The 22,608-nt window shown below is 36.1% G+C and overlaps 1 protein-coding gene across 6 annotated transcripts in view; it reads right to left on the minus strand.

Moving 5' to 3' along the window:
* The window catches only part of VPS13D (vacuolar protein sorting 13 homolog D), a 415,828-nt gene that overhangs the window by 231,199 nt on the left and 162,021 nt on the right, over window positions 1–22,608 (minus strand). For all 6 annotated transcript variants that reach the window (XM_007491757.3, XM_007491755.3, XM_016422198.2 and 3 more), the window contains 4 exons: window positions 16,814–16,949; window positions 15,110–15,157; window positions 1,510–1,660; window positions 1,172–1,382 (listed from right to left, as the gene is read on the minus strand). In XM_007491757.3, coding sequence (XP_007491819.2) covers window positions 1,172–1,382; window positions 1,510–1,660; window positions 15,110–15,157; window positions 16,814–16,949 — 546 coding nt within the window. The remainder of the gene's footprint in view (window positions 1–1,171; window positions 1,383–1,509; window positions 1,661–15,109; window positions 15,158–16,813; window positions 16,950–22,608) is intronic.

A 22,608-nucleotide genomic window follows, 5' to 3' on the forward strand; every position in this document is an offset into this window, starting at 1 on the left:
ATGCTAATGTATTTAATAAAATGCTATACATAGACTATTCATTTGTTTTTCTAGCAATGCTACACCAAGTACATCATCTCTAGTCTTCAAAGAGAATAGCTGAGACTCCAAAGGTCCAGATAATGCTATCAAAGCCCCCAAGAAAGTAAGTGACAAAATGTAAATCTACTTGTCAATCCCTGGTTCTAACCACTTCTATATACAAGGAAGGTAAAGTCTTGAGTTGTTCCCAACTCATATTGTAATATACTGCCCTGACATATATGTATTAGACTTCAAGCTCACTCAGGTAAAAACGATGTATTCTTTTATTTTAAACCCTTATCTTCTGTCTTAAAATAGATACTTAGTATGAGTTCCAAGGCAGACAAGAACTATATCTACATATATACTTTTTTAAAGATGAAAAGATAATTACATTTTATTTTATTTCTTTTTTTTTCTTTTTAAACCCTTATCTTCCATCTTGGAATCAATACTGTGTATTGGTTCCAAGGCAGAAGAGTGGGAAGGGCTAGGTAATGGGGGTTAAGTGACTTGCCCAGGGTCACACAACTGGGAAGTGTCTGAGGCCAGGTATGAACCTAGAACCTCCTGTCTCTAGGCCTGGCTCTCAATCCACTGAGCCACCCAGCTGCCCCCTTCTTTTTTGTTTTTAAAATTCTTACCTTTTGTCTTTTTTTACTTTTATTTTTAAATATTTTTCCATGCTTACATGATTCATTTTCTTTCCCTCCCCTCTTTCTACCCCCATCCCAGAGCCAACAAGCAATTCTACTGGGTTGTACATATGTTATCACTTGATACCTATTTCCAGATTATTCATTTTGCTATATAGTGATCATTTAAAGCCTAGACCTCAAATAACATACCCATATATACATGTGATAAGTGATGTAATATGTTCTTCTTTTGAACTTCTACTCCCATAGTGGAACCAAATGTTCTTAAGAATTATGACACAAGAAGACCTAACAGATTTCAAGTTATACTTATGATTCTCCATACACATAGATTCTCACTTCATATAAATGAAATGCTTCTTCCATTAAAGGTTCTGAAATAAAATAGTGGTACTCTCACTTTCCCTTAAGCCCTGAAGATGGCCAATGCTGTCTACTCCCTGGTTTTTACCTAAAGAAGGAGAAAAAGGAAAACAGGACTTACATACCTGAAAAATCTGCTTTTTTCTGTATCCATTGAATGGCACTCCCTTTTGCTGCTACTAACCTCTGAGGTCTTCACTACAGAGGTCCAGTGGATAGGAGTCTTACAAAAAAACACTCCCATCCCCTTTGGCCTGGCCTGTAACCGCCAAGAAGTGAGGTGTAAAGGAACTGCAAATGAATCCCCTGGCATGATAGCTGGGAGTACAACAGGTTCTGCAACAGAAAAGAAATATTGGCAATGAAGGAAATAGGTAGCTAACTGAAAGATATTCAAAACACAGTATATGTACTAACTGCTTAGGAAGACAAATGCTTCTTACATGTACAAGCTACAACTTACTGTCAGGAGCAGAGGGGCTATCCAGCCTTAGTTCCATTGGTGTTTCCAGCCTGTTCTTCACAATCAGAGCTGAGCGCACAGTGATGACCTTTCGAGCACTACCTTCCATGGTCACTGCAAAAACCACCCGGACTGGCGGAAGTGAAGAGAACTACAGGATTGGTTATAAACACAGAAAAAATATCGCTATGATTTTAGAGATATGCACAAAATGCTACCTAAATGGCTAAGTCAGAAGCTCAGCAGAATTTGGAAATTGTTTTATTATTCCTCTTCTTTTCATTAATGAAATAATAGTAATTGCTCTTTAAGCCATTTGGCCTTGGGGCACATTAAATTTTTGGATCTAAAGACAGTTTAAAAAATAAAAAAGTTTCAGGGGCAGCTGGGTAGCTGAATGGATGGAGAGTCAGGCCTAGAGACAGGAGGTCCTGAGTTCAAATGTGGTCTCTGACACTTCCCAGCTATGTGACCCTAGGCAAGTCACTTGACCCCTATTGACTAGCCATTACCACTCTTCTGCCTTGGAACCAATACACAGTATTGATTCCAAGACAGGAGGAAAGGTTTTATAAAAAAGTTTCAATGCTGCTTTTCCTTAAAATAGTCTGTGAAGCTGATATACAGTATCAAAAAAGAAAATTAACTTTCTGCTTCACACTCCTGGCTTCCAAGACACACCATGAAGCTATGAGATTAAAGCAACAATCTTCCAAAAATCTAGACTTCTAGTTACTAGAAATAGATAATAAGTTAAAGTGTTTCTTCATTTTGTATGAATTAAATATCTGGGGAACCTCCAACCCCGTACAATCCTAAAAAGGTTTCACCATAGCAGTCAGAGTCCTGTATCTAACATAGACCCTATGTGTCAACACCATGGAGGCGAGATGGCATGATGTATGAAAGCCATTGGCCAATGGAAGGATCCAGGTGGAGGAACTTAAGATTGAAAAGCCAGCATGGAAAGCTGAGTCGCTCTTTTTGCTCCCTCGCTTCTCCCTGATCTGACTCTCTTTATCCATCTGCCTTACAATCTCTGGCAAGTAGCAACATGGAGGAGACTGTGGTCACAAAGATTCCTATGTGCAGGAATCTGGGACTGGATCCTACTTAAGTTAGAAAGGCTGGAAATCTTATTTCTCTCTTTCTCTCTTTACTAATAAATACTTACAAGTTTAGTATAACATTCCCAAGATTGATTTTTATTTATAACAATTTGAAATGCCTTTAATCTCTTACAGTCAGAATTTACATATTTTTTTAAAATGTGGTTTGTTAAATGAATTCAATAAAAATTTATTCAATAAATGTTTGTGGTATGTTTCCTATCTGTAGAACCTCATGTTAAACATCAAATGCCATAATATGAATGAAGCAAAATTCCTGTTCTCACAGATGCTCTTATAGGAAATATAAGACATGGCATCAAAGGACTTAAGTTTAAAGGCTAGCTCAGCTACTTAGTATTTCTGTGACTTTGAGCTTAATAAATGTCCTATCATTTAACCTCTCTGGACTTCACTTCCCTCATTTAGAAAATGAAGAAGTTGGACTAGATTTACTCTAAGGTATCTTTTGGCTTTAAGTTAGTTTCTTTCCTTCTTTCTTTCTTTCATTCTTTCTTTTCACCTTTACCATTCTTCTTGGAATCAATACCATGTAATGGTTCCAGGGCAGAAGAGTGGTTAGGGTTAGGCATTGGGGGAAAATGAAATATTATGAACGTAGGATGTGTAACTGCGAAAATGTGGGTTACAAGAATGTGAATTGCCAAAACTGTAAAGATAATTTTTAGTGTCTTGATTTAAATAAACAATAAGTGGTTGCCATGGGAAAAATTCCCAAATATGAAAATACCCAAGTCAGCTGGGTTTTATGGAGATTTTAATTAATACAAATAAAGGAATTAAGGAAAGGGAGAAAGAGAGTAACGAATAAATAGTATGAAGGGCCTAGGCCAAATGGCCTAGGCCTGAGCCTTAAGAGAGACTAGTCAGTCTTTAATCACTCACCACAAGATCGTCCTAAAGCAAAACTCCAGTCCTTCACTGAAATCCTCAACTCCTGAACTGAGTTCAGAGACCCAGCTCCTCCAAACTAACTCCAAACTCCAACTAAGTTCATAGAGCCAGCTCCTCCAAACTAACTCCAAAATCCCTTCTAAGTTCAGAGAGCCAGCTCCTTTTAAAGAAAAATTTCTCACCTCCCCTAAATTTTCACATCTACCAATCATAGTAGAGGTTTTCCCCAGGACTGTCCATTCTTAGTTCACATCTTCTTTTGTTATCATCTTCTATGAGTAGACTAAAACTTCACACACCTCTTGCCTTTTGTAAGTTGCTTGACCTTTTTAGTGATTAATTTAACCTTTATAGGTACTTAGCACCCTTTTGTATTAGATCTAAAAAGAGACCTAGCTTAAGGTTCTAGCTTTACTATAAGTATGAGTTGGGGGGTTTTCATTGTTCAATCAGTAATTTTACAACTTTATCTTCCCCTAAGGCACTGTTTGAGCAGGGTGGAGTAATTTTAAAAGTTTCCAATACATTCCTGATCAAGTACCTCCATTGTTACAATAGGGGAATAGCTTAACCAAATCTTCTAAGGTAGAGTCTAAGCAGTTTTAAGATTCACAGATGGTGGTGAACTAGAGAGAAATAGAGAAGTTTAGAAGAGGACTAAATTTGGGGAGGACAGCTAAGTGGCACAGTGGATAGGGTCCACATCAGTTAGCAGTAGTTCCCTATCAGTTACAATGTAATCCATTTCATTTTTTTAACTGCTTCCTGTTGTACCCTGGAGCAAATAGAAAATGCTCTGGCATTCAAAGTCCTTCAGACTCCTAATTCCTCTGAGTTGTAGTGCTTTCTCTCTTTAATTTGCTTTTTTTTTTTTATCCCATATAGCACTTGCTTCATATATATTTGTTTGCATGTTGTCTCCCCTGTTATATTGTAAACTCCTTGAGGGCAGGGATTATCTTTTGCTTCTTTTTGTATCCCCAATGCTTAACTCAGAGCCTAGCATATATAAGCAAGTGCCTACTGTGAAGATTGGATTAGACTCTCCCCTGATTGTAACAGTGAAGGTACTTAGCTCTTCCTTGATTGTGAAGATTAAATTGTAATCCCCGCTATTTTTGGATTTAATCCCCAAAGTGTAAGCAAGGTACTTAAAGTTGAGTATAGAGATTGTCTATTTTTAGATTTTAATCCCCAAAAGCCTAAGCACAGTACTTAAAGTTGAGTATGAAGATCTGCCCATTTTGGATTTAATCAAAAAAGTTGCAAACACCCATCTCACCCACTGAGTGGGAGGTCTGTGACCCTCCCGTTAAAGAGGGAGTGACAAATCAGAATCAACTGACTGCCTTCTAGGCGGTCCTAGAGTGGAGCATCAGCTGTGATTGGTAGACGTAAAGATTAAGGGAAATGACACAAGAATAAAGGTCTTTAAAAGAAAGTGACAAGGGCATGAAGGCAGTTCTTCTGGGGGTTCTTCTTGAAGTTCAATTTGGACTTCTACTTCTGCTGGAGTTCTACTGGCAGTTCTACTGGAGTGAAGAATAATTATTCATTCAAAAGAGTGTTGACTGGACCTGTTTTTTCCTGGTGACCCTGTTCCTTTGAACTGACACATGGTGAGTGTAAAAGCTTGACTCCCTTTCCTTTGGTCTTTCTGGAGGCACCAGTCTCTGGAGAGGCCCATCATCTTGACACTCTTTTCCCTTAGCTGGAGCCTCTGAACTCCTGCCTGGCTCAGAGGAGGCCAGAGCAGCTATTTCTCTCTCTTTCTTCTCCTTCTCTCTTCCTTAATATCTTCCCTCTTTATTGTAAAATAAACTACCATAAATTCCATTTCTGACTTTAGTAATTCGTTTGGGATTTAGTAATTAAATCCCTGGCAACCAACTAAAATATTATTCAGTCCAACCATAAATTTAACACTACTAAATGTTGATTGATTGGTCACCACATCTGGCACCTTCAGATTTTTTTTCTCAAAGAATTGATATAAATGTGTAAAGTTTCCAAGTGACTGGTCTACAAGTCTTTGGCTACTCTCACTGACTACTCTTGAATCATGTTTTCCAACATATTTTTTGCTGTTTTCACCTGTTCTCATCGTTATATAAAGTATAAATGTATGCTGAATTATGTCTTGAGAACCTTATTAAATTTTTCTATCAAATTTCTCTAACTCTTATCCTTTATAAACAGATGTTGATACAGAAGCCAAAACTACACTGATATCAGCCTTTCTGTAAATACTTATCATGAGCACTGCAATGTAAAATGTTCAAATGTTCCATGAAATAAGTCTTAGTTTACCTTTCTAAGGAGAACCTATAAACTAGAGTTCCATTTATTTGCAAATTCCTGCTGCCATCTGATTTTGTTTAGAGGAAGGATGTCAAAATGGATACAATTCAGTTTCTCCCATAATATATCTAATCACTAGCAAATGGACAAGTTAGAGTACCAACAATAAGTTAAATTTAGTGTCTATAAAGAAGCTAAAAATGATGTAATTCCCAGCACCCCATTCCCCTTTTCCACTCTCATCACTACACAAAAGGTAAGGTACCTCACAAAAATTAAATGCCATATTTTTTATATTTTGTATTTTTTCAAGGATGGTCATTGCCAACGAATTTGTCACAAAGAGTCTATCCCTCTGATAATTAGCCTCTCCCTACTTGGCTAGGCTAGTACTCAGAAAGAAAAGGACAATATCTATTATTGAGATTATATTCAAAGCCTTTTCCACATCACTGGATCTGGTAGAGATTGCACTCCAAAAAGGTAGATTCTTCAGAAACCCATGGTTATCTCTATGCCACAATGAAACAGAGTCCTTAGAAGCATTATAAGGGCTAATTGGACTAATACTAATTTGCATTTCTTTGACAGCTGGGAGAAGTTCCCCAAAAGTATGCCAGAAAAGAATGGCAAAAATTTATTGCACTGGTAGTAGAAAAATACAGAGAGGGTTTTTTTTTTCTTTTCAGTCTTCAATCTAATTCATTCCTAAAAAATTTTCCCATCATTTTTGTTTTTACAAATGGGATGAGACTTTTTTTGTGTTACTTTGTTTTTCTATCTCTGGTGCCTAAAGTAATGCTGTGTAGTAGACACTTAAATATACTCAATGGTTGGATTGGTCCAGGCATTTTGGAAAAAAATGTAAAGGTCTCTAAGAAAGTTAAAAAATGTTCATACCCTTTAAATTCAGAGATCTAACCATAAGAAGGTTGATATTAAGGGAATAAATGTTTAAAGCAGCACTATTAAACAATTTTTTTAATATCCTTTGCTTTTTACAAAAGCTAAACTTCCAATGAATCTCTATTTTCCCTTCTTAAGAGAGACACATAAGTAGTATGCAATGTGCATTTGATTCCTTACTGGGCTATAATAGAATGTTATTATACTCTAACTTCTAAAGGTTATATGTTGGAACTCAGAAATAGGATAGAAAAAATTCAAGATAAAAATGGACAAATTTGATTAGAAGAACTAAAACAAAACAGATCACAAATAAAATCAGTCACAGACAAGAAAAAGAATCTATTTTGGGAAAATTATCTTTGTATTACCAAACATTCAAAAATCTATTGGGAACTGATAAAATTAAATATACACACACATATATATATATAATAATTATTATTAAGAGCTATTGCCAAAAAAAAAGTAGTCAAAAGAATAGAACAGTTTTCAAATGAAGAAATACAAAATATCAGAAAAATATCTAACACCATTAATTATCAGATAACTACAAATTAAGGTAATTTTGAGTTATCACCTAGTCACCTTCATATTGACAAAGAGGGTAAATAATGTAAAAAGCGATTATTAGTGGGGGGAGCTGGGGAGCTCAGTGAACTGAGAGCCAGGCCTAAAGACAGGAAGTCCTTGGTTCAAATCTTGTCCTATCTGTATGACCCTGCGGAAGGCACTTAACCTCCATTGCCTAGCCCTTACCACTCTTCGGCCTAGGAAACAATACACAGTATTGATACTAAGACAGAAGGTATGGGTTTTTTTTTAAAAAGTGAGTATTAATAAAGCTAACAAAAGAGAGAAACACATTCACCACTTGTAGAACTTGAAACCTAGTGAAATACAAGTTCCTTGAGGGCAGAGACTTTTTTATTTTGACTTTGTTTCCCTAACATATAGCATTTAATAATTGTGGTTGGTTATTGCACTGATCAGAGTTTCTAACTAAATCTTTAAGAGGTGATTATCTGTACAGTATTGTTGTCACTATATAAATTGTTCTCCTGGTTCTACTCACTTGACTTTGCATCAGCTTATACACGATTCCCTACGTTTCTCTGAAACTATATCCATCATAATTTTTTACAGCACAATATTCACACATTGTAACTTGTTCAAACATTCCCAAATTGATGGACAACCCCTTAATTTCCAATTCTTTGTGATTCCCCCCTAAAAAACCTACTATAAATGTTTTCATGTATATAGGTCCTTTTCCTCTTTCCTTTATCTCTTTAGGAGTACAGACTTAGCAGTGGCATCACTGGGTTGAAAGGCATTTATAATTTAATAACTTTGGGAGCATAGTTCCAAATTGCCTTCTAGAATGGTTAGCCTGGTTCACAGTTCCACCAACATTTGTCATTTTCCATTTTTTGTCAACTTCACCAATATGGTAGGTGAGAGATAGTATCTCAAAGTTGTCTTTAATTTGCATTTCTCTAATTATTAGTGACTTAGAACATTTTTGGAAATTTTATCTTAAAATTTATTTATTTAAAAGAACTTATTCTCAGCTATCTAGCTCCTCCCTTCTCTCCCTATTCCACAGAAAGCATCATAGATTGTTTTTCATGTTTCTATTTTTCAGTTCATTCTCTGTAAGTAGACATTTAAGATATTCTTCAAATATTAATTCTATAGTGGTATATAAAGTTCTCTTGGTTCTATTCATTTCACTCCATTACTGCATATAAGTCGAAGCTTTTTTTAAATTAACTTGTTTATCATTTCTTTATGGCAAGGTAGTTTTCAATCACATTCATAAACCACAATTTTTCCAGCCAGTATCCAATCGATGGACATTCCCTCAATTTCCAGTTCTTTGCCATCACAAAGATAGCTGCTATAAATATCTTGGAACACATAGGTTCTCTTCCTTTTTCCCTGATCACATTGGAAAAGGCCCAGCAATGCTCTGCTGGGTCTAAGGGTATGAACAGTTATAACTCTCTGGATAGAATTCCAAATTGCTCTCCAAAATGGCTGAATCAGTTCACAGTTCCACCAACAGTAGAATGTCCCCGTTTTTCCACATTCCCTCCTACATTTGTCATTTTACTCTTTTGTCATTTTTTAGCCAATCTGATAGGTATGAGATGACATCTCAGAATTTTCTTGGTTTGCCATTTCTCTAATAAGTACTGATTTAGAGAATTTTCTAAAAACTTTCTATTCATATATTTTGCCCATTTATCAATTGGGGGAATGGCTCTTATTCTAATAAATTTTACAAAGCTCCTCTATATCTTAGATATAAGATCTCAATCTGAGAAACTATAACCCCCCCCCAATTTTATGCTTTCCATCTGATTGTGTGAAGTAAATTATTTAGAGGACTTTGATCCCCAGTACCCCAGTGGTGGACATAGGTGTCACCGAGTCACCTGTCTGGCACCCTGACCCTGTGTCCTGGCACAGTCAGCATCAGCATGAATGTGCCAAGTGCCAACGTGAAAGAGCCAACTTAACCTCACCATGGAAGGGCAGATAGCATGACATCTGAAAGTCATTGACCAAAAAAAGCGAGGGAAAAAAGTCAAGTTGCCCTCTTTATTTCCATACCTATCTCTGAGCTGCTCTTTATCTCATCAAGACATCTCTGGCATATGGCAGCCTGAGTCAGCTAAATGGAGAATCAGGCCAACCCTAAAGTTAAAAAGGCTGAGATCTCTCTCTACACCTCTATCAATCTCTCTCTCTTTACTAATAAATACTTATAAATCTGGTAATTAGCCTCCAGACTAATTTTTATTTATAACATAATCTTGGCTATAATCATTTTTATTTGTACAGAAACTTTTTAATTTAATCAAAATATATTTTGCATCTCTCCATTTTTTATTTACTCATAAATTCACCTTCTACCCATAAATCTGACAGGTGATGTTTCTTGTTCTTCTAAAACATTTATGATATTTCCTTTTATTTCTAGTCATGTATCCATTTTGATCTTATCTTAGTGAATGATGTAAAATATTGGTTAGATTATCTAAATTTCAGAGGGGAAAATTAAGGTTCCCCATTATTATTGTGTTAATGTCTATACCTATATTCCATTTAATTTTTCCTTATAAGAATTTAAAGGCTATGCCTGCCATTTGGAGAATATTTGTTCAATAGTGATACTAGTACATTGTCTTTGATACCTTTTTGGTAGTTTTCCTGTTTATCTCCTTTAATTAGATCTATTTTGGCCAGTGCTTTATCTGTGATTGTGATTACGATCCCTGCCTTTTTAATTTCAGCTAAAACATAACAGATTCTGCTCTATCCCTTTATTTTACCTCTGTGTATATTTTTCTGTTTAATGCATGTTTCTTACAAATAATATATTGCTGAATTATATTTTCTAATCTCTTCTGCTAGCCTCTTCTATTTTATAAATTTGTTTATTCTATTCACATTCAGTTGTTACTCTTGTGTATTTCTCTCCATCGTAGCTCTTATACTTTTTCTTCTCTTTTCTCCCATTCTCTAATGGTTTGTTTTGCTTCTGTTTAATACCTTCCTTAATCTTCTCTCTTACTGCTCTGATTTCTCTTAATCTCTCCCTTCTGTCTCACTCTTAGTTAGGATATATTTCTGTGCCCAACTATGTGTATGTGTAGTTTTCCCTCCTTTGACCAGTTCAGATTATAATAAGGTCCAAGTACCATCTGCTTCTCCCTCTCCATCCCAAATGACCCTACAGAGTTCTATAAACTCCTCCTAATGCACTATATTTATGTGAGATAACTTCTTCCCTTTTTCCTCTCTCTCTTCCCTCCTCTCTCAGTGTGTTCCTCTTCCCTGTCCATTCCATTTTATTTTTTTTATTGAGATCTTCAAAACAAAACAGAATCTCTTTCAGGCCCTCAGATAATAAGAGAAGTTTGAAAGGGTAACATTATATATTATATTACACAAGAATGAAACTAGTTTAATCTTTTAGTATTATAAGTGTAATTGTTCACTCATGTTTATTTTTTCATTCTTTTTCAAACTCCTGTGTTTGTATTTCAAATCTTCTATTCTAGTCTTTTTATCAGGAATGCTTGGGAGTCCTCTGTTCCATTAAAGGTATATTTTTCTCCTGTAGTACTGTACTCATTTTTGCAGGGTAGGTTATTATTGGTTTTTAGTCTAGATCTGGAATATTATATTCCAAGTTTTTCACTCTGTTTTAATAATGGCTACTAAATCTTATGTGTTCCTTACTGTGGCCCATTGGTATATGAATTCTTTTTGGTTATTTGCAGGATTTTTTTCCTTAACTGGGGACTATAGATTTTGGTTATAATATTTTGGAGAGTTTTCATTTGGGTGTTTATTTGTAGCAAATGATTGGAGGATTCTTTACATTTTTATTTTGCCTTCTATTTCTAAGAGATCTGGATGGCTCAAAGTTTTGCTTTTAAATATTTCTTAGTCACTCTCTCCTAGGTTTATGTCTTGAGTATGTCTATCACTATAATAGCTCTTTGAGGATTCTTTTTTAAATTTACTCATTCTCTCAGCTACTTGACTTTGGAATTAATAATAATCTTGGGCTTTGCACAGTTCTGGAGGGAGGATGTCTATCCTGACCTATCCTATTACATCTTTCTGCTATTTTCACAGCTCAAGCTCTGGAGCTGAAAGTCTTCAGTGATCCCAAAATATTATAATCCAGGGTGAAGTTCTGTTCACTGTCCTCCTGGTCTGAGCTCTGCAAGTTCCTGGCTTAAGTTTGGGTACCTTGGCTTGTCCCTAGATGGAGGTTACACTTCTGGACTCAGCTACTATTAGCCTTCGAGGAGGCTCTGCAGGTTCAAAGTGAGTAAACTGCTGATTCCCTTTTGATCTAAGACTCTTTCCCAGTTTATTCAACAATAGGCTTCCACACTGAGTCAGAAGTTAAAACTAAGTTCCATGCTCTGTTTCTGGGATCAGAGCTATTCAGCTACATTTTGCTTCCAGAAAAGTTCCTTAATTGGCATAACGTTAGGGTATACAATCACCACAGACCATTGCTCTCTGTTCTGGATCTGTGACCAGTAACTCATTATTAGCAACACAATTGCTATATGGCACCTCTCCCTGGCACCTAATGCTAGTTCAGGGATCTTCTGGGACCTCTTTCTGTATACTGATGCTTCCTGCCCTAATGCAGTCTCTGCTTCTTTTAGCCCATGCACAACAGCCCCACATACATTCCTGGCCAAACTTTGTGCCCCAATGAGGTCTCATAACTTTCTGTCTCTCTAAGCCATTCTAGGCTATAAAAATTACATTGACTTTTTCTTGGCTTCCCTGGTCAGAATTCATTCTGGTGCTTTTACCAGACCTTTGCAGAGGAAACTTAATGGTGAATTAAGCTGTACTACTTCCTCTCAGAAAGCAGCTAGGTGGCACAATGTGGAGTCAGGAAGACTTACCTTTCTTAGTACAAATCTACCCTCAGATAACTTACTAACTGTGTAACCCTAGACAAGTAATTTAACCTTGTTGGCTCCAGTTTTCTTATACGTAAAATGAGCTGGAGAAGGAAATGGCAAAGAAATACAGTATATTTGTCAAGAAAATCTCAAATGAGGTCACAAAGAGTTGAACACAACTGAAATGCCAGAATAACAATAGCAACTTCCTCTTATTCCACCACCTTGACTCTGCCTCCTATAATTTATAAACCCAAAGACTTTTCTAGGGTACCAAGAGGTTAAGTGATTTACACCTAGGTCTTCCTATCAGTTGTGCCACAGTGCATTATTTCACATTTACATCTATATAAAGGAAGATACCTTTAAATGCCAACAAAACTAGATGAAGTACATTTGACAAATTTGTTATTTATGTATTAAAAACTTATTAAAGCTAAAGCATACATCCTTCCTATCTCTAACAGTCAACTACTAAAGTACAAGACTGTTAACTACTAATAACAAATGCTAAATTATAACAGTATAAGGTTGCAAGTGCTATAAATCATAGTTACTCTCTGAACCATTTTAATGATTTCCTGGAATGATCCTGCAAAGCACTGCATAGTTTTACATTTTTTGAGGGTTGTATAATGGAGAGAAACAAAATTTATCAATTAAGAAGGTAACTCAATGAGAAAAATGTTCAATCTATGCTCTTAAGAACTATAGAAGAAAGATCTTAACATTACCAATACAAATGATGATGTAGTTACTTATCTAGAGTCATACACATACCTAGAGAATAAATGCAGTGGGTCTTGGGAAGAATTGTTAACAATAAGGCTAATGGAGGTGACAGAATTTCATTTGAGGTAAAAGATAATGCTGTTAAAAGTACTGTATTTAATATATGAACAAATTTAGAACACTCAGCAGCAAGGACCAGATTGAAAAACAGTAGTTTATATCCCAATCTTAAAGTAGTTGCAAAGAGTGTTCAAATAACAGAATAATTGCATTGATTTCACGCGTCAGCCAGGTTATGTTTAAGATACTACAAGCCAGCCTTCAGCAATATGTGAACCAAAAATCACCACAAGAGCAGAGACTACTTTTCAAAGAGGCAGAGGAATTAGAGACCAAATTGCCAACATTCACTGGATTAAGGAAAAAACAAGGGAATTTCAGAAAAACATTTACATTTGCTTCATTGACTACACTAAAGCCTTGACTGTGTGGATCACAACAAAATATGGCAAGTCCTCAAAGAGATGGGAGTTTCATCTCAATTGTCTTCTGAGAAACTTGAATATAGGTCAGGAAGCAACAATAGGAACTGAACATGGAACAACTGATTGTTTCAAATTTGGTAAAGTAGTATGACAAGGCTGTATATTGTCATCTTAATTTATTTAATTTATATGCATCACGTGAAATGCTAGGCTGGAAGAATCAAAAGCCAAAAATAAGGATGCTGGGAGAAATATCAATTATGTCAGTATGCAGATGATATCACTCTGACATCAGAAAGTGAAGTAGAATTAAGAAGCCTTTTCATGAGTGAAAGAGGAAAGTGTAAAAGCTGGCTTGAAGCTTAACATAAAAAAATCTAAAATCCTGGCAACTGGTCCCATCCATTGCTGTCAAAATAGAGGGAGAAAAAATGGAAGTAGCATCATTCAGACCTTATATTCTTGTGGTCAAAGATCACTGCAGATGGTGACTATAGTCATGAAATTTTAAAAAGATGTTTGCTGTTAGGAAAAAAAAAAACTATGGAAAATTTGAACAGCATAGTAAAAAGCAGAGACATCACACTGCTGACAAAGGTCCATAATATAGTCCTGGTTTTACCAGGAATAATAAATGAGCATTACAGAATTGATGCTTTTGAAATGTGGTGCTGAAAAAGGCTTTTGAGAGTCCTTGGAAAGCAAGGAGATCAAATCAGTTAATACTTAAAGAAATTAAGTCAGACTTTTCATTGTAAGGACAAATACTGGAGCTTAAGCTTAAGTCCTTTGACCATAAAATGAGAAGAAAAGGCTCAATGAGAAGAAAAGACCCTAATGTTGGGAAGACTGAAGGCAAAAGGAGACAGGGATGACAGAGGATGAGAATGATAGATAACATGAGTTTGGACAGACTTCAAAAGATAGTGGAAAATTGAAGGACCTGGCGTGCTATGGTTCCTGGGATCATAAAGAGTCAGAAATGTCAAAAGAGTGTTCTGAAGAGAAACAGTTTTAACTAGTTGTCTCAGAATGTGTGCCCAGAACACACTGACAATGCTCTTTCATTAAAAGAACAAACTATATCATATCTGGGTTTTTGAAACAAAAACAACTTCTATATTGAAATAAATAGTATCTGAACCAACCTCATAAAACACTGAAATGAAGACTTGGGCATTTTTAAAGAAAAAATCAGTCATGCCTTCATGAAGTGCCAATGCAAAATCCAAAATGTCTTTGGAGGGTATGCACAGAGCCAAGATCTCTAGTCACCAGTAATGTCTCCCACTGATCCAATGCAATACTTTGTCAATATTTCATATTTAAAAACTCAACACTTCTGAGGAGCAGAATTCTAAGCAGAAATCTGAAGGAAGATTCTTAAAGGTTGTTTTGTGATGATACATCCAAATGATGGGGAAAAAACATTATAATTTTTCAATCTCATCCATTCTCATGAAGGTTGGATCTAAAGCCATAGAATGTATACTGCAGTCTGAGATTTGACAGAAGGAATATGCTTTACAAACTTAATGGGTGATCATTAAGAGAAAAGGTTGAAGATCATTTGCATTTTTAAGAATTTACATGTTCTAGTGATCACTGCAGGAAAACATTCATCAGAAAAAGCTTGGTCCCATTCAAAGAGTATATGTGATAAATGTGAAATCATAATAATAAAAGCTATACTCACATAGACCTGAGGATGTATTATATTTGTTTTGCTGCTAGGACTGCCAATCTAAAAAAAACCCAGAAGTTAAACAATCAGCACAAAATAAATATGATACAAAAGCAACAAATCCTAATACCTTATTTTTTGAAAATTCATTAAAGGAACATCTGAATTAACAGACTAAATTAGGAGAGTAGTTATCTTCAACATAAGGTTCCCTTATTCATTCAACTAATATTCACTAAATATCCATTATGTGCCAGGCACTTTGGGGATTGCACAGACTAATAATACAATTCCTGGTCTCAAAATTCACTAGAATATTTCATTAAGTATAAGTTCCTTCCATGCATTTAGATAAAGTGTTTCTGTTCTTACAAAATGCCTATTACTGAGTAGAAGGTACATAGGAAGGCATGAAAGAAGGGAGAAAACACTAATATCATATCAGATTATCAGCTAATGCTACCAAATGAAATCTAATAAAAAATGAAGATAGTCCAACTTAAAATTATATTGAATATTGTTTGCCCATTAAATTGCAATTTACATTAATACATAAAACTATACATTGCTTCAGGTATTTGGGGGAATGGAGTAATAAAGTTTAATTTGAATATTACTTTCATTGCCAGAGATGAACTGAAAGCACTCAAGTTCCACAGGAAGAAAACTAGAATTTGTAGGGTTTAGAGGGAAGAAAGATATAAATTTACATTGTATAATGTTCATGATGGACACAAACCTAAGGAAAGGTGCATTGGGTATAGAAGGTTAGCAATTAGCTATTCATCAGTGGGAAATTAATGAGAAAGTAGTCCCAAATCATTAAGAATCAGCTGATGACAGGCAAATGAGTCTGCATTAGCTATAACTGTTAAGTCTCCCAAGACTCCTACTTCACTGACATGTTTATTAGAGATGCTACTAAAAGCATTTCCCTGTAACTTTCAATACTATAAATAAGTCTATAAATACTATAAAGCATAGATCAGCAAAAGACAGAAGATGAGAGTGGGCATGAAGATGAATGATGAGAATCTAAAATGGCTGGGAAAGTGGGCAGGGAAATGCCTACATGTGTCTCTAATAAGAATTAGGAAGGGAAGAGATAGTAGAAAGACTTGTAGATAACAATGCTAATGAGTATTTGGTAAATTAGTAAATGTCTAGCTAGACTACAGTCTAAAAACTGTCTCCAAGGTGGACAGACCATGTACTAGACCACAATTTTCAATCTCAATTTTCCTGATGAGATTAGCCTTTAATTGGTCTAAGTATGATTTTCGAACTTCTCTGTACTAAATAGATTCTTTTTGGTGAACTTTAAAGGGCTCTATGACTATGGCAATAAAAGGATTATCACAATGATAGCTTTAATCTCCCCCACTAAGTAGGTATTTCTAGTATTGAGGGGCACTAGAACATATAACAAATGAGATAATATTTATAAAGTGCTTACCACAGTACCTGGCACATAGTAGGTGCTTAAAAAAATGCTTATTCCCTTACAAACTGAATTTTTACAAAGTGAATCACTCCTGGTAACTGATGTGAAATTATGCCATATCTTTCTCTTAAACTTAATAGAATATGCAATAACCAAATCTCACTAGAATGGAAGCTAGCCATTGTATTTTTACTATTTGGCCATGTAGCTACATGGGAGAATTGTCACCCAAACCAGGACAATGCTATCACCAATTCCCAACAAGCACACACCGTGGAAGATGATGAATTTTTGTCAGGGGCAGCATATCGGAAAAAGGTCCCCACTTTGTCCACAGACACAGGGCTCACTTGTTCCCAGCCATTCACTCTTACTTGCAACTGGTGGATTCGAAGGTCATGAGTATGCCTGTCAGTTGGGATGCAAAAAGGGAGGGAGGATTAAACCCTATCTTAAGAAAACAGGAAAAAGAAGATATTTCCATTTTAACTTAGCCTTTACACAAAGACCTATGTGAGAAACTGCTCCAGGAATAGATTTTAAAAACAAGGAGTTCAGCCCTGTAATGGCCAGTAAAAAAAGAGTACTGATTTGCTAACTTTAGAGACCATCTCATCCTGTCCTCTCACTTTATAGATGAGGAAAATAAGGCTTGTAGAGGTGAATGGACTTGCCCAAAGGCAAAAGAGACAATCTAGCTTGGCATTCTCAAAATAAGATTGCTGATTTTGATTGACCAGATCTCCTAAGGCCTCGGTTTCTTTCTTTAACATGAGGTAAGTTTAAATAAGTATCAATAGAAAAGTAAAAATATTGTAATAGAACTTCAATAATAGAGCTACGCCCTTGAAAATATATGACGGTTTGGGTATTTTTTCTGGGCTCTTCTGTCAAGCATTATGGCTTCAGTTGTAAGAGTTACATGAGAGAGACCTTCCAAGTCTCAGCACTGAAGTGTTTGGTAGAAATCAGAGCAAAAGGCAACAGGAAGAACAGGAGAAATGGGAGGAAATTACACATTTAATTCTATTTTAGATTTTCTCTAATTCAAGCCAGAAGCTCCAAATAAGGAACTGGGTTTGAGGCCAAAGCTGAAGTATGTAGGGGGGAGAATTAACAAAGTACACTTACATTGATGAATTCAAGAAATGTAGGAGTAGAAGTAGGTTACAAAACATAAAAATTTAAGAGGGAGGAGATAAAAACAGATCATACCTGTCTAATATAACAGAAATAGTTTTGTAGTTGGACTCACTGACAACTTTCTGTAAAAGTTTTCGGGGAAAACCTTAAAGATGTCTTTTCACAGATAAATTTTCAGTGGCTTTCAGATATGTAGTAATACATTACTCTTTTCTACCCATGCCAATGAGTACAAACATACACTAAAACAGCCATAAGAAATAATAGAACATAGCATTCACCATAGGATCAAGGTTTTTGCATATGTATACTAAAAGCAACTCAGCAGTCCACAGATCTGGAAGGCTGGGTCCAAGTACTTAATTTCAGCCCTATATGAAAATAACCACTAATAGTTTCAAAAACCAAATACTGTCTTAACACAATCAACATCCACTGGGTATTTATTTCATATGCCACCTAATGACAGAACATTTTCTTCTTACTACATCCCTGTGGGCCCCAAACATGAAGTCATTCTGCAAACTGCTCCCCCTGCTGGTTCTTCCTAGAAGCTCACTCGATATCTGCTAAAGTATTGATTCTCAACAATTTTTGGAGTTTTGTTCAATTTCCCAACATTTTTTAACAATTCAATCAATTAAAAGATTTCATAGACCCATTGTAGGACAAGCCACCCTAGTCACTACTGAAAATAAGAAGACCAAAGTCCAGGCTAACCCTGCCATCTTCCATTCTACATAAGGGGAAAGTGAGAACAGAGATACCTCGTTCATCTGTTCTTTTATTATGTCTGTTGGTTTTGCCTTTCTGAAGAGGGAAAAGGAGAAGTTGTAAAGCTCCTATTAACAACAGGAACTATGTGGAGAAACTTAATTATAACTACTCTTTAATTTTGTCTATCAGAAAATGAAAATTCAGATGTTGTAATCTAACCCAAAGAACCTTATAAGGAGTTAATGCATGAGTAAGAAAATTCAAGTCTTGGCATATAGAAGTAAACAGAAAAGTTTTCTTTCTTCAAAGGCTGGTGTGCTACAGAATTGCCACAGAAGAATTGAGCTGTCTAATCCTAGGAAGGGATGTCTGTATGATCACATGGTCAATAATTCTAAAACATCATAAACATATGAAAAGGAACACTGAGGCATTCTACTATATCCTGGCCCTAAATAAGAAGTCCCAACAATAGTCATTCAGCCTTCTAGAGGAGTATGGGTAACCCAAAGCAAAGTGCCTATTCCACTTGGAGATAGAAGCATCCCTGCCAATGAGAGAGATCACAGGCCATCCATACCTGCCCCTTCAGGGCAATATCCTCCATTTCTATAGCCCCTTAAAGTTTACAAAGTGCTTTCCTCACCACAATCCTATGAGATAGGAAATACAAGCATTCTATGAGGAAGCTCAAAGAAAACTTGTCCAAAGTCATCCTTCTAGGGTGTGAGGTCATTTGGCACCAAGATTGGCTCCTGCTATCATGCCCTCATGCTTATACTAGGATCACAGTTCTGCCATCTAAGGCCAAGCAAGAGTCTTTTCTGCATGACAGCTCTTTAAATATTTGAAACCACCCATCATGTTAATTTAATTCAATTCCACAAATAATAACAAAGGACCTTTTAACGGCAAAGCACTATGCAAAATCTGGGAGAACATGAAGACAAATATGAGGAAGTTCTTGCCTTCCAGGAAGTATGGGGTATGTATACAACAGACATATAAGACAAAATATCCCCAAAGTGATATAAAGTCATTTTAAAAGAGAGTGATAACTAATCCTTGGAGGAAGCATCAGGAAAGGCTTTGTATCAGAACAGGGTCCTGAGCTATGCTATGAAGAAAGCTTGGGCTTCTAAGGGATGAAGGAGTACAGTCTAGAATGAGTGACCCACAGGTGAAGGCCAAGAGGAAGACCAGTGAAACTGAAACTGAATCCATGAAGGAGAGCAATAGGAAAGACACATGGAGAGCAATGGGGGAGCCAGGGAGAAGAGAGGCCAAGGGCTAGCTAAATGTAGTTATTGTCTAGAGACAATAGGGAGCCCCTGGGCCAAATCCTCTGTAAGTTTTATTCTTAATTAAGCTAAATATTGAAACCTTTCCGCTACCCCCAACTCCTTACTCATTCATTATACATGGCCAATCAATGGTCAAACTTTGGCATTTTTAACCTTCACAAAATCTCACATCAACCCCTTCCCCACTCACACAAATACCATCCTATTTCAAGCCATCATCACACCTCTGACCAGAACTATCGCAACAGTCAGTTACTCCAGTCTATCCTCCACAGTTACCAGAGTGATTTGACAAAAAAAGAGATGAGACCATGTAACCCCCATCTCTAAAATAATAAATCCCAATGGTTCCCTATAATGTTCAGTTTCAAAAGCAAATTCTTTTCCTTTAAAGCTCTTTATAACCTGACCCCAACCTGCCTTTCCAGTCATATTACACATTAGTTCTCCACTTCACACACATACACTACAGGTAAACCAAACTGGCCTTCTTATTGTTTCTCTATATAATATTCCATCTCCTGTCTCTAGGGCTTTGCATTAGCTGTGTCCCATGCCTGGAATGCATTCCCCCTTCACCTCTGCCTATTAGAATCACCAGTTTCCTTTGCTGCTATATTCAAATATCTTCTTCTACAGGAAGCCTTTGCTGATAACTTCAGCTGCTAGTGCTTCCCCTCCAAATAACTGTGTTGTGACCTCCTTCTGGATGCATTTTGTATGTACTTATACATGTATATGTAATTTCCCCTGGACAGACTGTAAGCTCTGGGTGTGGTTATCTTTTGTCTTTGTATCTCTAGTATCTAGCATAATGCTTGGGCATACAAGAAGCACTGAATAAATGCTTCTTGGCCTTGTTTTTATTCCTATGAACCATTCCATCACCGACTGTCATTCTCCCCTCCTCACCTGTCTCTTGATTGTCTTCAAGACTCAGCTCAAATACCACGGTCTACCATAGGCCTCCCTAGTGTCTTTAGACAGGCCTTATAAGGCATGATCTTTCCCCATCTTGGTTATAGATACTATAGCTTAAAGCTTTCCTAAAAATGTGGCACACACAAATGAATGTTAGTTACATCATAGTTGTGGTCTGACCAGAACACAGGATGGCACAACTATCGCCTTTCTTGCCCCAAACATTCAATCAATTTGTTTTGTTGTTAAGTCATTTTGGGTTGTATCCAGCTCTTCATGACCCCATTTGGGATTTTCTTGGCAGAAATATTGGAGTGGTTTGCCATTTCCTTCTGCAGCTTATTTTAGAGATCAGGAAACTGAGGCAAAAAGGGTGAAATGGATTGACCAGGGTCACATGGATAGAAAACGTCTGAGGCTAGATTCCAAGCTCAACACTTTATCCACTGTACCACCCAGCAGTCCAATCTGTTAGCTAGTATTTATTTGCCAGGCTCACTGCACAGTGTTCTATTTATGTACACTACTGTCTAGTCAATCTGGCCTTGTTTTTCTTCCTATGCACCATTCCATCACTGACTGTCACTCTTGCCTAGAACACTCTCCCCTCCTCACCTGTCTCTTGATTTCCTTCAAGACTCAGCTCAGATACCACTGTCTTCAATAGGCCTCTCCCAGTTTTTCTCCCTCTTCCTCTCCTCCTACACTGCTACTCTGTGCCTTCTCTCTTTACACTGTATGTCATACATATACATATGCATCTATGTGTATATGTGTACCTATGTGTATATGTCTACCTATATGTATATATGTACAGACACATATATATGGTATGTATGAAATCTCAAATTTTGAAAGTCATGTGCTCAATTATCAAGTTAATACAAAAATGTTAAATGAAATGGTCAAGGGCTCATCCTGGAGAACTTTCCTACAAAACTCCTCTAAGCTACCCCTGAATCACTGATGACTACTCTCTGGATCTAGCCATTCAACCAAATTCAGAAGTCACAAAATCAAACCCACATCTGTCCATCCTGTAGATAAGGATAGTATGAGATACTCTGTATGATGCCTTACTCAAATCTAAGTAAACTAAATTTGCAAAATTCCCCTAATCAAGTCTAGAAAACATTAAGAAATAAATGATGTTATGACCCAAATGTGAAGAAGCTGTACAGGATCTAAAATTCAAGTACTGTTTCTTTTTTTTTGGGGGGGGGGGGAGGGTTAACTGGAGTTATGTTTTCATTGACAAAGGAACTCCTAGAACAGAAATTTCCTCTACTTGAACTGTTCTGCATCTATAATCTTTAAAGAATTGCCTAGGATACTGAGAACTTAAATGACTCAGCTAGAAGCACACAGACAGTGTGTATAAGAGGAAAAATTTTAACACAGCTTCTCCTAACTATTGAGACCAACTCTGGACATTATATAGCCCACTGACTCTCATGCGATACATGTAAATTTCTTTTAAATTTTGATTTGAGAATATTTTGAGAATTAAAGGCAAAAGATAGGGAAAGAAGAAGAAATTATCCCTATTCCTATTTGCTGATGACACGATGATTTATTTAGAGACAATAGCTTCAGCAAAGTCACAGGCTACAAAATAAATCCTCAAAAAACCAGAGTATGTATACATGCATATGTGTATATAAAAACACATATATGTAATTATCTAAAGATCATTCTATCAAAGCACACAAAATACTTATAAAGATTCAACTAAAAAGTGCTCCTTCAAAAATTAAAAAAACAATTTAAATAGCCACTGGATTATTAAGTTCCCTTGACTAGGTTGTGTCAATATAAAAAAAAAATAGTACTACTAAAGTGAATTTTTAGTTTTAATGCTATACCAATAAAATTATCAAGGAAATACTTTATAGAACTTGATAATATAATTAACAATTCATTTGGAGAATATTTAAAAATTTTGTGACAACTCTGTTACAATTAGTGAAAAAACATACAAT

The sequence above is a fragment of the Monodelphis domestica genome, chromosome 4 (genome assembly GCF_027887165.1).
Source record: "Monodelphis domestica isolate mMonDom1 chromosome 4, mMonDom1.pri, whole genome shotgun sequence".
Lineage (NCBI taxonomy): Eukaryota > Metazoa > Chordata > Mammalia > Didelphimorphia > Didelphidae > Monodelphis > Monodelphis domestica.